Genomic DNA, 13,540 nt, shown 5'->3' with positions numbered 1-13,540 from the left:
TGCGTTGGAGCTGAGCTAGGGCAACCCTTGCGTGCCCACAGATATGGCTACGTGTGCCACCTGTGGCACGCATGCCAAAGGTTCACCATCACGGTCCTAGGCAAAGGCTCAAGGCATCAGACTCACTACCAGAAAGGACATAGGCAAATACAGGATACAGAATGGCGTAGTGATTTATTATGTCCGTATTCTGTCATTTCTCCAAGGGTTCCCAGATGATGTTCCTGGATTCTCTCCACTCCATCTCCTTTTATCCTCATCACAATCCTAGATCGGCCCGAAGTCCCTACCTCAATGGGGTCCTCGGTGCTCTCTGAGCTGGGTCGTTTTCTTATAGACGTTTTATGACCCAACTACATAATATCATCAGAGCTAGAAGGGAGTGGGGATTTGTGGAGTGGGGGAAAATGAGGAGGAAGAGGAGGGGGAGGAGGAGGAAGAGGAGGAGGACTGTGGGGTCCTTGGTGGTCTCTGAGCTTGGCTGTTTTCTTGCAGATGTTTTATTACCCAACTAGGTAACGTCATCAGTGCTGAAAGTGTGGAGTGGGGATTGTGGAATGGAGAAAAAAGGGAAAGAGGATGATGATGATGTTGTGGAGGAGGAGGGGGAGGAGAAGGAGAGGGGGAGGACTGTGGGGTCCTTGGTGCTTTCTGAGCTTGGTTTTCTAGCAGACATTTCATGACCCAACTAGGTAACATCATCAGTGCTAGAAAGGAGTGGGGTTTGCTCTCTGTTTATATCCAAGTGGCTTCCTCTGTCAGTGTTGGTGGGGGTGTCCGGGGGTGGTGGGGAGGGGCTGTTCCTTGATTAGGCTCTTGTGGATGCTCCTGAGTCAAGGGACCAGTGGAAGCCTGTCTGAAAGGGGCTTTTCTTATGAACTCACCTTTCTCGCTGAACTCCGCATCCCGGAGCGTCTCGGATTCCGATTTCTGAACCGGGAAGTGGTACTGGACGTAACAGTCGGCTTCTCCCCAGACGGTGGACTGGAGGGGCGTCAGGCCTTGGACCCCCTCAATGTGGATCTCAAAGGTGTGTTCCACCAGGCCTTCCTTTTCCCTGCTTGACAGCTGAAGAAGGCAAGGGGGGGAAAAGGGAGTGGAAGAAAAAGGGGGCAGAACGGGTGGGATATATTGCAGGCATAAATTAGACTTAAGGAAGGCACTTTGAGGCATCCCAGAAATGCTACAACCCTTATAACAGCTCGTCCTCGACTTACGACTCCAAAATTTATATCGCTAAGTGAAACATTTGTTAAAAGTGAGTTTTGTCCCATTTTACGACCTTCCTTGCTGCAGTGGTTCAAAGTTAGTAACCTGGTCATTAAGTGAAACTGGCTTCCCTACTGACTTGTCAGAAGGTCGGAAAAGCGGATCACGTGACTGCAGGACGCTGCGACTGTCGTAAGTACAAGCCAGTGGCCGAGCATCTGAATTTTGATCACGTGACCCGGGGGGGGGGGAGATGCTGCAACGGTCGTTAAGTGTGAAAAACGGTCATATTGCTTAGCACATTGTAAGCTGCCCTGAGTCTCCGGAGAAGGGCGGCATATAAATCAAATTAAAAAAAATAAATAAAAAAAAAAAGTCACTTTTTTCAGTGCCGCGGTAACTTCGAATGGTCCCTAAATGAAGTGTTGTAAGTTGAGGACTACCTGTAGTTCTCCCGTTTAGTGTCGTATCCTTAAAGACTGGGTCTCTAGGAAAAAGCTGACAGGTGGTCCTCGACTTACGACCACAATGGAGGCCAAAATTTTTGGCGTTAAGCAAGGCAGTCGTTAGGTGAGTTTTGCTCCCATTTTACGGTCTTTCTCGCCAGAGTTGTTAAGGGAATCGATGCGGTTGTTCAGTGAGTCACACGGTTGTTAAGGGAATCTGATTTTCCCATTGACTTTGCTTGTCGGGAGGTCACAAAAGGGGATCGCGTGACCCCGGGACACTGAAACCGTCATAAATAGGAGCCAGTTGCCATGCATCTGAATTTTGATCGTGCTGCAATGGCCGTTAAGTGTGAAAAGCAGTCGTAAGTCCCTTTTATCAGCGGTGCTGTAACTTCAAACGGTCACTAAACTTTACAAAAAATTGCTGAGAGAGCAAGTGGCTAGTATATAAACAGGCAGCAAGCCTCCCCTCCCTTCTAGCACTGATAACGTTACCTAGTTTGGTCACGAAATGTCTGCAAGAAAACTACCAAGCTCAGAGAGCACCAGGGACCCTACAATGCTCCTCCAACTCCATCCCCTTCCAGCACTGATGACGTTCCCTAGTTGGGTCATGAAACGTCTGCAAGAAAACTGCCAAGCTCAGAGAGCGCCAAGGACCACACAGTCGTCCTCCTGCTCCTTTTCCACAAACCCCATCCCCTTAACACTGATAACGTTACCTAGTTTGGTCACGAAACGTCTGCAAGAAAAAAACCCCAAACTCAGAAGTTTTGACACGCGTGTCATAAGGCTGTGCTAATCATCCCTGGATTAGAACTAGCAAGACTCAAATTGAAGAACTCTCAAGTCAGATCAGGCTCTTTCACACCTATTCTTTTTCTGATTTAAAAAAAAAAGCTATGTGTGTGTGCCACTTGAAACTTTGGGGGGAATAAATATAGACGCACAGATCCCGTGGCCCCGAAAGAGCAGAGGCCCCTGGTCTAAGAGCCTTGGTTGCGCAGCGGACTAAACTGCTGCTGTTAAAGTAGCACTTAGCTGCCAGCTGCCTGCAATTACTGCGAGTTCAAATCTCACCAGGCTCAAGGTTGACTCAGCCTTCCATCCTTCCGAGGTAGGTAAAATGAGGACCCGGATTGTGGGGGCAATAAGCTGACTTTGTATAAAAAAGAACACCGCTTGGGGGGGGGGGGCGAAAGCCCTACTAAGCAGATATATACAAAAGTATGAAGGCTGTTGCTTAAAATTAATTTATTCATTAATTTAATTTGTATACCGCCCTTCTCCCAGAAGGGACTCAGGGCGGTGAACAGCCAAAATTAAAATACATACAATACAAAAGTTAAGATAATTAAAAAGAATTAAATCATTGGCTTCCCAATGTTGCTTAAAAGCATTGTAAAAGCACTGAGTCTTTGGAGAAGGGCGGCATATATAAATTGAACTAATAAATAAATAAATAATAATCATGTGGACGCACCTCAGAGGCGGGTGCAGGGAGGGGATCCAGAGCGTGTGGTGGGCGTAGCACAGCCGGGGATGCCCGCCCTTCTTCCTTCTTGACCCTCTGCAGCGCCAACACCTGGTCAGCTGAACCCATGGCTAAGATGGTCTTCAGAGTGCCATTCTTTTGGCCGGAGAAGACGTCAACCACCGGCACAGGGCCGTCCACTGCCAGCACCGGATACTGAGCCTGGAGCAGCAGGCTGGAAACTTTGGGGTCTCTGCAGGGGGGAAAAAAAGAGGCAGAAGCCATGAGCAGGCCTGGCTTGCCGTATTCCTCGACAGGGGGTCCTTGACTTACGACCACAACGGAGCCCAAAATTTCTATGTTCCTGAGCGAGGTTAAGTGGACTTTGCTCCGTTTTACAACCTTTCTTGTCCCCCGTTGCTAAGTGAATCGCTGGCAGTTGTTAAGTGAATTTGGCTTCCCCCATGGACTTCTGTTTTGTAAGAAGGTCGCCAAAGGGGATCCGATGACTCCGGGACACTGCAACCGTCATAAATGTGGGTCAGTTACCAAACATCTGAGTTTGGATCACGTGACTGAATTTGGGGATTCTGAAATGGCTGTAAATGTAAAAAACGGTCATAAGTCACTTTTTTCATCCAGGGTTAGCTACCTGTACAGGTATTCGTGACTATCTGTACATAAAGACTTGTATTTATGATGTATTTGTGACACGCACTCCTTGACTTACAACAGTTCGTTGAGTGACCATTCGAAGCACTGGAAAAAGCAACTTAAAAAAAAAGATGATTATGTTGGGATTAATAATTAAAATTAGGATGATAATGTTGGGATAAACAGCAATGAAGATGACTATATTGGGAGCAACAGTGAAAATATTGTTTAAATGCTTTTAATAATTGTAGTGATTTATATTTTTAAAATACATTCGTCTAAGTAAAAAGAAAAAGAAAACATGAAATGATATTTGGTTAGGATTTAAAGATTTAAGTAACAGGTTTTTGGGATAACGGCATTGTTAAATAGACAGAATTTAGGGAAATAATTAAGAATTGTGTAAAATATTAAGTTGTGTTAATTGAAAATTAAGATTTGTTAGTGATTTGTACCAATTTATGACCGGATCAATGCTTCGTTTTGAAAAGATGTATTTTATGTTTATGTTTTAAAAAAAGAAAAAAAAAAGAAAAAAAAAGAAAAAGCAACTTAGGACTGTTTTTCACACTTATGACAGTTGCAGCGCCCCCATGTTCACAATTCAGACACTTGGCAACTGATTCATATTTATGACGGTCACAGTGTCCCGGGATCCCCTTTTGCGACCTTCTGAGAAGCCAAGTCAATGGGGAAGTCAGACTCACTTAACAACCCTGTCACTAACTTAGCAAATGCAGTGGTTCACTTAACAAATCCCAAAGGTGCTTTTTTTTATTTTCAAGAGGCGACTGGACTTTTCTGGTTTTTCTTTGAAGACGTTTCGCTTCTCATCCAAGAAGCTTCTTCAGCTCTGGTTTTCTTTGAAGACGTTTCGCTTCTCAAAAGAAAAAAATAGAAAGTCCAGTTGCCTCTTGAAAAAAGCACCTTTGGGACAACCTTGGAGCCTTGGTGGAGCAGCGGACTAAAGTGCTGTTAAGTAGCACTTAGTTGCCAGCTGCCTGCAATTACTGCGAGTTCAAATCTCACCAGGCTCAAGGTTGACTCAGCCTTCCATCCTTCCGAGGTAGGTAAAATGAGGACCCGGTTTGTGGGGGCAATAAGCTGACTTTGTATAAAAAAGAACACCGCTTAAGGAGGGGGGGGCGAAAGCCCTACTAAGCAGGTATATACAAAAGTATGAAGGCTATTGCTTAACGCATAGTAAGCCGCCCTGAGTCTCCGGAGAAGGGCGGCATATAAATCGAACCAATAAATAAATAAATAAATAAATAAATAAATAAATAAATAAATAAATAAATAAATAAATAAATAAATGAGTGAGTGAGTGAGTGAGTGAGTGAGTGAGTGAGTGAGTGAGTGAATAAATAAATAAGTGAGTGAGTGAGTGAGTGAGTGAGTGAATGAATGAATGAATGAATGAATAAATAAATAAATAAAGCAAGCATGACTTGGATGGCTGAGGCTCTCCATAGACATTCCCTTAACTAATGCGACAAGTGGTAAAAATGGGGCAAAACTCAACTGTTTTACTTAGCGACATACATTTTGGGCTCCACCGTGGCCGTAGGGCGAGGACTCCCTGCAACTATGGCAGAATAGCGAAGGCAGTTTCTTACTTGAATGAAACGTAGAACTGATGGAGGGGAAGCTTGGCCAGTCCCAGCAGCCGGTCGCCTCCGGGGCTGAGCACCTTATTCCACACCTCAATCACCATGACGTTGTTTTTCAGACGCTCCAGATGTTTCGATGTCAACGCAACCGGAGTGATCTAGAGGGTGGATTGGGCCGTTAGGGGAACAGCTGACAAAATCCCCAGGAAGGTGAGAGGCAAGGCAGACGTTTCATTCTGCCTAGGAACCTGCTCAGCTTTTCAATCAAGGAACGATAAAAGGGCTCTTTCCTTACGGGTAAAAAACAAATAAATAACAAGTATATCTTCAATTTACAAGCAGAATTGGGACCAGACTTTCCATTGCTACGTGAGGCCGTTGTAAAGGGAGTCCCGCCTTTTTTTCGCTGTTAAGAGAATCACAGCAGTTGTTACATGAACCATGCGGTCATGAAGCAAATCCAGTTTCCCTCGCTGACTTTGCTGGCCGGAAGCCGGAAACGACGGCAAAAAAGGTCATAAGACGCGGGGTGACTCACTTAACAACCATCATGCTTAGCAATGGAAATTCTGCTCCATGGTGTGGTCGTAAGTCGAGGACTTACCTGTATGAAAACGTAGTTGAGATGCTATTTGCATGATTGAAGGTTTGAGGAGTCCTTGGTGCTCTCTGAGCTTGGTTGTTTACTTGCAGACGTTTCATAACCCAACTAATTAACATCATCAGTTTTAGAAGGGATTGTGGAGTGGAGGGACCAGGAGGAGGACTGTGGGGTTCCTGGGGTTTCTCCGAGCTTGGTTGTTTTCTTGCAGACATTTCATTACCCAGCTAGGTAACAGCATCAGTGCTAGTCTAGTCTAGTTTGGGTAATGAACTCTTCCTTCTTCCCCCTTCTCCCCTCCGCAAATGCCACTTTCTTCTAGCACTGATGTTACCTAGGGGTTGGGTACAGTGGTGAAATCTAAAATTTGTTACTACCGGTTCTGTGGGTGTAGCTTGGTGGGGGGGCGGGCGGGGGGGGGTTGGGTTAATGTGACTGGGTGGGTGTGGCCAATTTTTTTTTTTTTTACTTTTAAAACCATTTTTTCTACAACCTCTTCGGCGAAGAGGTTGTAAAAAAATGCTTCCAAAAGCCTCTGACGATCCCAGCTGAGTTGCCTGATCGGCAGAGACTTTTTTTCTTTTAAATGCCTCTGCCTCTGGCAACTCAGCTGGGATCATCAGAGGCTTTTAAAAGAAAAAAAAGGGTTTTTTTCTTTTAAAAGCCTTTGACGATCCCAGCTGAGCCACTCGATCATCAGAGGCTTCTTCTTTTTTTTTTTTTTTTACTTTTAAAAGCATTTTTTTCGGCCGAAGAGGTTGTAGAAAAAATGCTTTTAGAAGTAAAAAAAAAAAGCCTCTGATGATTGTGCGGCTCAGCTGGGCGTGGTGGTGGTGGTGGGGGACAGGGATTTTTGCTACCGGTTCTCCGAACCACCCGCCTCCATTGCTACCGGATCGGGCGATCCGGTCTGAACCGGTAGCATTTCACCCCTGGTTGGGTAATGAAACATCTGCCAGAAAACAACCAAGCTCAGACAGCACCAAGAATCCCACAGTCCTTTTCTTCCTCTTCATTTATTTATTATTATTATTAGTTTGATTTATATGCCGCCCTTCTCCGGAGACTCAGGGCGGCTTACAATGCGTTAAGCAATAGCCTTCATACTTTTGTATATACCTGCTTAGTAGGGCTTTTGGCCCCCCCTTCTCCCCCCTTCTGTTCCTCCTCCACCTCCTCCAATCCCACTCCCTTCTTGCATTGACAATATTACCTAGTTGGGTTATGGAACGTCTGCAAAAGACAACCAAATTCAGAGAGCACTAAGGATCCTTCATTTCAACCCTGAACTACCAATATTCTATTTTTTTTTGACTGAATGTGTTTTTTCCCCAGCTTTCTCTCTATCTGGGCCTAATTGCCATTTGTAAAATAAGCTGCTAACGACTTTTCCGTTTATCCCTCAGTTCTTTATGTCCGTTCTTCCTTCTGCTACTTTCTCAGCCCTACACTTTCTCCACAACGTTAGGCGTTGCTTGGGACTTGCCTGAGAAAAATGGAAGGCGGGTCGCGAGGTCCCCCACGCGACGGGAGACCTCGTGGCTTCCTCGGTGCTGAAGAGCTTGCAGATTAAATACAGGTTGCAAGAGCTGTCCAGACTGCCGTTGGGAGGGAGAGCGATCTCCCCCTCCGAGACCATCAAAAGGACATGGAGCAGCATCCCTTCCTCTTCCGAGGAGGCGCACATCTGGGTCAGGAGGTTGCGGGAGACAGGCAGAGGGACCGGCGGCTGACCCACATCCTTGGGGGACCTCTGAAAAGCCGGAGGCAAGGGATCTTCGCTTCTCACTGGGGTTTTGCAGTTGCTTTGAGGGCTGCTGGTGGAACAAGGGGCGATTCTTTCAGCATCCTGGAAAATTGCGCCGTGGCCTCTGATGGAACCGACGGGGGCTCTTGGGGACGCACTGCTCGCTTTGATGTTGGAGAAGTCTTTGTTAGCGGCTAGTTCCACGGATACCTGTCACACAAGAAGTTAGAAAAATTGCCATCAATAGGTGGATGGACACCTTGGCTGCTCAGGAAGCTCAAACCGCCCAAGGAGCTTTCTGATCCAGTTCTACAGAGGAATGATTTGAGTCTGTCATCTGCACCTCCGTAACTGTCTGGTTTGGCTCTGCAACCCAACAAGACAGACACAGACTTCAGAGGATAATGGGCTGGTGCCTTGGTGGTGCAGCGGACTAAAGTGCTGTTAAGTAGCACTTAGCTGCCAGCTGCCTGCAATTACTGCAAGTTCGAATCTCACCAGGCTCAAGGTTGACTCAGCCTTCCATCCTTCCGAGGTAGGTAAAATGAGGACCCGGATTGTGGGGGCAATAAGCTGACTTTGTATAAAAAAGAACACCGCTTAGGGGGGGCGAAAGCCCTACTAAGCAGGTATATACAAAAGAATGAAGGCTATTGCTTAACGCATTGTGAGCCACCCTGAGTCTCCGGAGAAGGACGGCATATAAATCGAACCAATAAATAAATAAATAAATAATTAGAACTGCAGAAAGAACAATTGCTACCAACCTGCCTTCCATGGAGGACCTGTATACTGCACGAGTCAAAAAGAGGGCTGGGAAAATATCTACAGACCCCTCGCATCCTGGACATAAACTGCTTCAACTCCTACCCTCAAAACGACGCTATAGAGCACTGCACACCAGAACAACTAGACACAAGGACAGTTTTTTCCCGAACACCATCACTCTGCAAATAACAAATAATTCCCTCAACACTGTCAAACTATTGACTAAGTCTGCACTGCAGTTGCTAAGTTAGTCATACGGTTCTTAAGTGAATCTGGCTTCTTCATTGACTTGGTTTGTCAATGTTGCAAAAGGGAATCAAGTGAGCCCGGGACCCTGTGACCGTCATAAGTACATGCTAGTTTGCCAAATGTCCGAATTTTGATTACACGACCACATGGAGATGCTGCAGTGTGAAAAACGGATCATTAGTCACTTTTTTCCCCCCAGTGCCATTGTTAACTTGGAATGGTCGCTAAACAAATTGTTGTAAGTCGAGGGCTACTTGTACCTCTTTCTATCATTTTCTACTCATTTTCTACGATAGACTATGCCCGTGATGGTGAAGCTATGGCACGTGTGCCAAAGGTAGCACGCAACGCCCTTTCTGTAGGCACGTGAGCTGTCGCCCCAGTTCAGCTCCGCCGTGCATGTCCACGCGCCTCCCACCGGCCAGCTGGTCTTCAGGTCTCTGCCCCACATGCATGGGGGGAGGGGTGGGTGTGGGGGGGGCATGCACAGGGTGTGTGCAGAGATGCATGTGCGCTTTGCATTTTGGGGGTTCGGGCGCACACTTGGTCACTCGGTCCGGAAAAGGTTAGCCATCACTGGACTATGCAAAAGAGACCATCAACCAGCCCAAAAGAGAACAAAAAGACTCCGGCACTTGGATCAGCATAGATCAGTGTTTCTCAACCTTGGCCGCTGGACGATGTGTGGACTTCAACTCCCAGAATTCCCCAGCCAGCTCTGCTTCTTCTGGGAGTTGAAGTCCACACATCGTCCAGCCCCCAAAGTTGAGAAACACTGGCATAGATTAACCCCATCAGGCCAACGATCACGTAATCAACACCCCAATCAAGAAACTACCGAAGAGCCATCGTTGAACAGCCCAACCAAAGAAGACCGGCCCCGCACACACAGACAGGCAAGGCACCAGAATATAAACTGACAGCAAACAACACTCCTTACAAGCACTGATGATGTTCCTTAGTTGGGTCATGAGACGTCTTCAAGAAAACAACCAAGCTCAGAGAAGACCGCACGTTTTCTACTCCTTTTCTTGTAGATTATTTTGTGAAACCGCAAGTGACCTTCCCAGGAATCTTAGCCCTACTTGGCCGAGCCAGTTGGATAATGTGAGAGGACCCACCTGTACCTTTAGGAACAAATCGGCCTTAAATGGGTTGTGCAAATACCATCCTGAGCTGCTCTTCCGACCCATGAAAACTGCACGTGTTAACAAAAAGTGGAACGATTGAAGAAAGGACCTTAGAAATAAAAAAAATGTCGGAAGCAAATTCTATACCTGTAAAGGCCCCAATGGGCCTGGGATGACGTCTTCTTTCACCGGCAATTCACGGCTGACGAATAAGTCCTCGGACTGAAGGACGTCGCGCAGGGGAAAGGCTGCTGCGCCGATCAGCACTGGCTGGAGATCACAAGGAGAGAAATCGCAGGCATTCTGCACAGTCCTTTTTCTGAGGTTACACAATCTGCATTGCACAGTATTCTCTATTCTATTATTTTCTATTTTCTATGCTATGCTATGCTATTCCATTCCATTCCATTTTCTATTCTCTATTCTATTCTATTCTATTCCATTCCATTCCATTTTCTATTCTCTATTCTATTCTATTCTATTCTATTCTATTCTATTCTATTCTATTCTATTCTATTCTGTTCTGTTCTGTTCTGTTCTGTTCTGTTCCATTTTCTATTCTCTATTCTACCCTATCCTAATTAATCCTATTCCTATCCTATCTTAATTAATCTTATTCCTTTCCTTTCCTATCCTATCTACTCTACCCTATCCTTTTCTAATTCTAATTAATTCTATTCCTATCCTATCTTAATTAATCCTATTCCTTTCCTACCCTAATTCTTTTATAATTCTAATTAATTCTATTCCTATCCTATCCTAATTAATCCTATCCCAATTAATCCTATTCCTATCGTATTCTATCCTAATTAATCCCATTCCTTTCCTTTCCTACCCTACCCTATCCTTTTCTAATTCTAATTAATTCTATTCCTATTCCTATTCCATTCTGGTCCTGCCGTGGGATGAATCATAAAATAAATCCCCTTCCCCTTCCGTGTAACAACTCTTCAGATAGTTTTCACCCAGAAGGATAATATGGAAAATGACAGTACCTTCCTTTGGGTGCCCTTTTTCAAAAACAAGTGAAAATCGAGGTGCGACTTCCACCAATGGGTGATCATGGAGCCACTGAAATGGACAGGGAATACGTAACGTTGCTGAAACTTCACCCCTGCAGCGGGAATTGGGATAGGCACAAAAGCAAAACGAAGAAAAAGGATTTTCTAAGTCAACGTTTCAAAGGTTTAGTGGAAGAAGACTCAAGAAAGAACCTAAGATTTCTTTAGTGGTATTAAAAAAATAAAAGACTAATCAGGATAGACCCAGGACAGAGATAAATTCTCAATTTGCAAAGTAGCAGCTGGTGGTTCGGCAAAACCACTAGCTGCTACTGGTTGGAAGGGACTTTGGAGGTCTTCTAGTCCAACCCCCTGCTCAAGCAGGAGAAACTATACAATTCCAGACAAATGGCTGTTCAGTCTCTTCTTATAAAGTTCATGTGATGGAGTACCCACAACTTCTGGTGGCAAGCAGTTCCACTGGTTAATTGTTCTCACTGTCAGGAAATTTCTCCTTAGTTCTAGGTTGCTTCTATTAGGTTATGTTTGGGATAGCAATAGCAATAGCACTTAAGACTTATATACCGCTTCACAGTGCTTTCCAGCCCTCTGTAAGCGGTTTACAAAATCAGCCTCTTGCCCCCAACAATCTGGGTCCTCATTTTACCGACCTTGGAAGGATGGAAGGCTGAGTCAACCTGGAGCCTGGTGAGATTTGAACTGCCAAATTGCAGGCAGCCGGCAGAAGTAGCCTGCAGTACTGCACTCTAACCACTGTGCCACCGAGGCTCATAGGATCTTGTTTTTCCTCAAAAATTCAGTCCAGTTGTGTTTTCAAAATAAAAAACCGCTTTTGATACAACTGTTGACCTGGAGAATCTCCACAGACACGTGGCAGAAAAGGTTGTAAAATTGAACAGGGCTCACTTATCACATCAAGTAGCACTGATAATGTTACCTAGTTTTGCAAATAAAACATTTGCGTTCCTCATTTCAACCCTGAGCTACAAATATTCCCTTTCAGAGAGTTTACTTAACACCACTTTTCTTAGCAATTTCCCCCAATTGAGACCATAAATTGAGAACCATCTATATACGATATTTAAATTCCTGCAATGAAAACATTTCTTTATAGAGTTGCTTAGTTTCAGCTTAGTTTATAAAAGGGATGCTTCTGCAGTCACGGTGATTGTGACAAAAACTCGGCTCGATTCAACATACGATTATGGGAAAAAAAATGGTCTCCTGCCCCCTTGGTCTTACCGTCTGCTGAGAATCTACTCGAAGCTACGCGAACAATTTCCGTAGTCACGGCTGTCTGGCCGACCCCGTTCTTTGAAGTTCCCACTGGAAAGTGATACTCGACAAAGAAGGTCCTGGGAAGAGAAGAAATGGTGGAAATAAATTGAGGGAATTCAACAAAATTCGGTGTTTTTAATAAGACCGACTAAAACTTTGCAGCCTTAATTCATTCCCCGCATAACAACAACCCTGTGAGGTGGACTGGGCTGAGAGAGAGGGACTGTCCCTAAATCACCCAGTCGGCTTTCTTCTCTTAAGACGGGACTAGAACTCACCGTCTCCTGGCGATTGGCCCAAAGTCACCCAGACAACTTTCATGTCTAAGGCGAGAATAGAACTCACTGCCTCCTTCATGATTGTCCCAAAGTCACCCAGCTGCCTTTCGTGCCTAAGGTGGGACTAGAACTCACCATCTCCCAGTTTCTAGGCCAGCATCTTAGAACTAGAACTCACCGTCTCCTGGTGATTGTCCCAAAGTCACCCACTGCCTTTCGTGCCTAAGGTGGGACTAGAACTCACCATCTCCCGGTTTCTAGGCCAGCACCTTAGAACTAGAACACACCGTCTCCTGGTGATTGTCCCAAAGTCACCCAGCTGCCTTTCGTGCCTAAGGTGGGACTAGAACTCACCATCTCCTGGTTTCTAGGCCAGCACCTTAGAACTAGAACTCACCATCTCCTGGTGATTGTCCCAAAGTCACCCAGCTGGCTTTCATGCCTAAGGCAAGACTAGAACTCACCGTCTCCTGGTTTCCATCGTGGTGCCTTCACCACTAAACCAAACTTCCAAAACTACTGATCTGCAACCACCTTAAATGTGGTCTTTGGAAGAGGCCTTCCCCCTGCATTATCGCTGGCGGGACCCTCTGCTCTCTGATTAAAAGAACAATTCATCTGAAGTCCAGTGAAGGGGACGAGTCGACAGTCCTGATTAAAACTCTCACCTCTTCTTAGCCAAAGCTGGCCTGGGGGGTTTCCCACCGGGGCTCTTTTGACTGGGGGTACTCTGAGAGCTGTCTTCAGGAGGGACCCCTCTTAGGCTCTCAATCACAACTCTGGCTAAGCGGATCCGACCCAGCGTGGCCAGCCTGTCAAGGCTCAAATTGACAGCTTGGATTTCATCGGTGGGCTCCGGGAATGTCTCACGAGAAAGGGATTTAGCAGGGGAACGGCTGAAAAGAGAAACGAGAAACTTCAGAAACTTTTAAGTGCCACGGGCTAAAAACGTTATTAAAGCGCTTGCAAGCATCATCAGGTGCATTGCAGGTAGTCCTAGACTTACAACGGTTTGTTTAGTGACCGAAAATTGGAACAGTGCTGAGAAAAGTGACTTATGACTGGTTT

At 45.6% G+C, this 13,540-nt stretch overlaps 1 protein-coding gene across 4 annotated transcripts in view; it reads right to left on the bottom strand.

Annotated features, from left to right (window-relative positions):
* Positions 1-13,540, bottom strand: part of C2CD3 (C2 domain containing 3 centriole elongation regulator) — an 82,327-nt gene that overhangs the window by 51,807 nt on the left and 16,980 nt on the right. For all 4 annotated transcript variants that reach the window (XM_060682724.2, XM_060682722.2, XM_060682723.2 and 1 more), the window contains exons 10-17: positions 13,141-13,368; positions 12,159-12,271; positions 10,890-11,008; positions 10,042-10,164; positions 7,487-7,957; positions 5,406-5,557; positions 3,142-3,385; positions 885-1,068 (exon numbers count right to left, since the gene is read on the bottom strand). In XM_060682724.2, the coding sequence (XP_060538707.2) occupies positions 885-1,068; positions 3,142-3,385; positions 5,406-5,557; positions 7,487-7,957; positions 10,042-10,164; positions 10,890-11,008; positions 12,159-12,271; positions 13,141-13,368 (1,634 nt within the window). The remainder of the gene's footprint in view (positions 1-884; positions 1,069-3,141; positions 3,386-5,405; positions 5,558-7,486; positions 7,958-10,041; positions 10,165-10,889; positions 11,009-12,158; positions 12,272-13,140; positions 13,369-13,540) is intronic.

This window comes from Pantherophis guttatus, chromosome 5 (genome assembly GCF_059756535.1).
Source record: "Pantherophis guttatus breed Tessera chromosome 5, ASM5975653v1, whole genome shotgun sequence".
Taxonomy (NCBI): Eukaryota; Metazoa; Chordata; class Lepidosauria; order Squamata; family Colubridae; genus Pantherophis; species Pantherophis guttatus.
The sequence above is the reverse complement of the archived record's forward strand: the minus strand, read 5'-3'. Positions and strand labels throughout refer to the sequence as shown.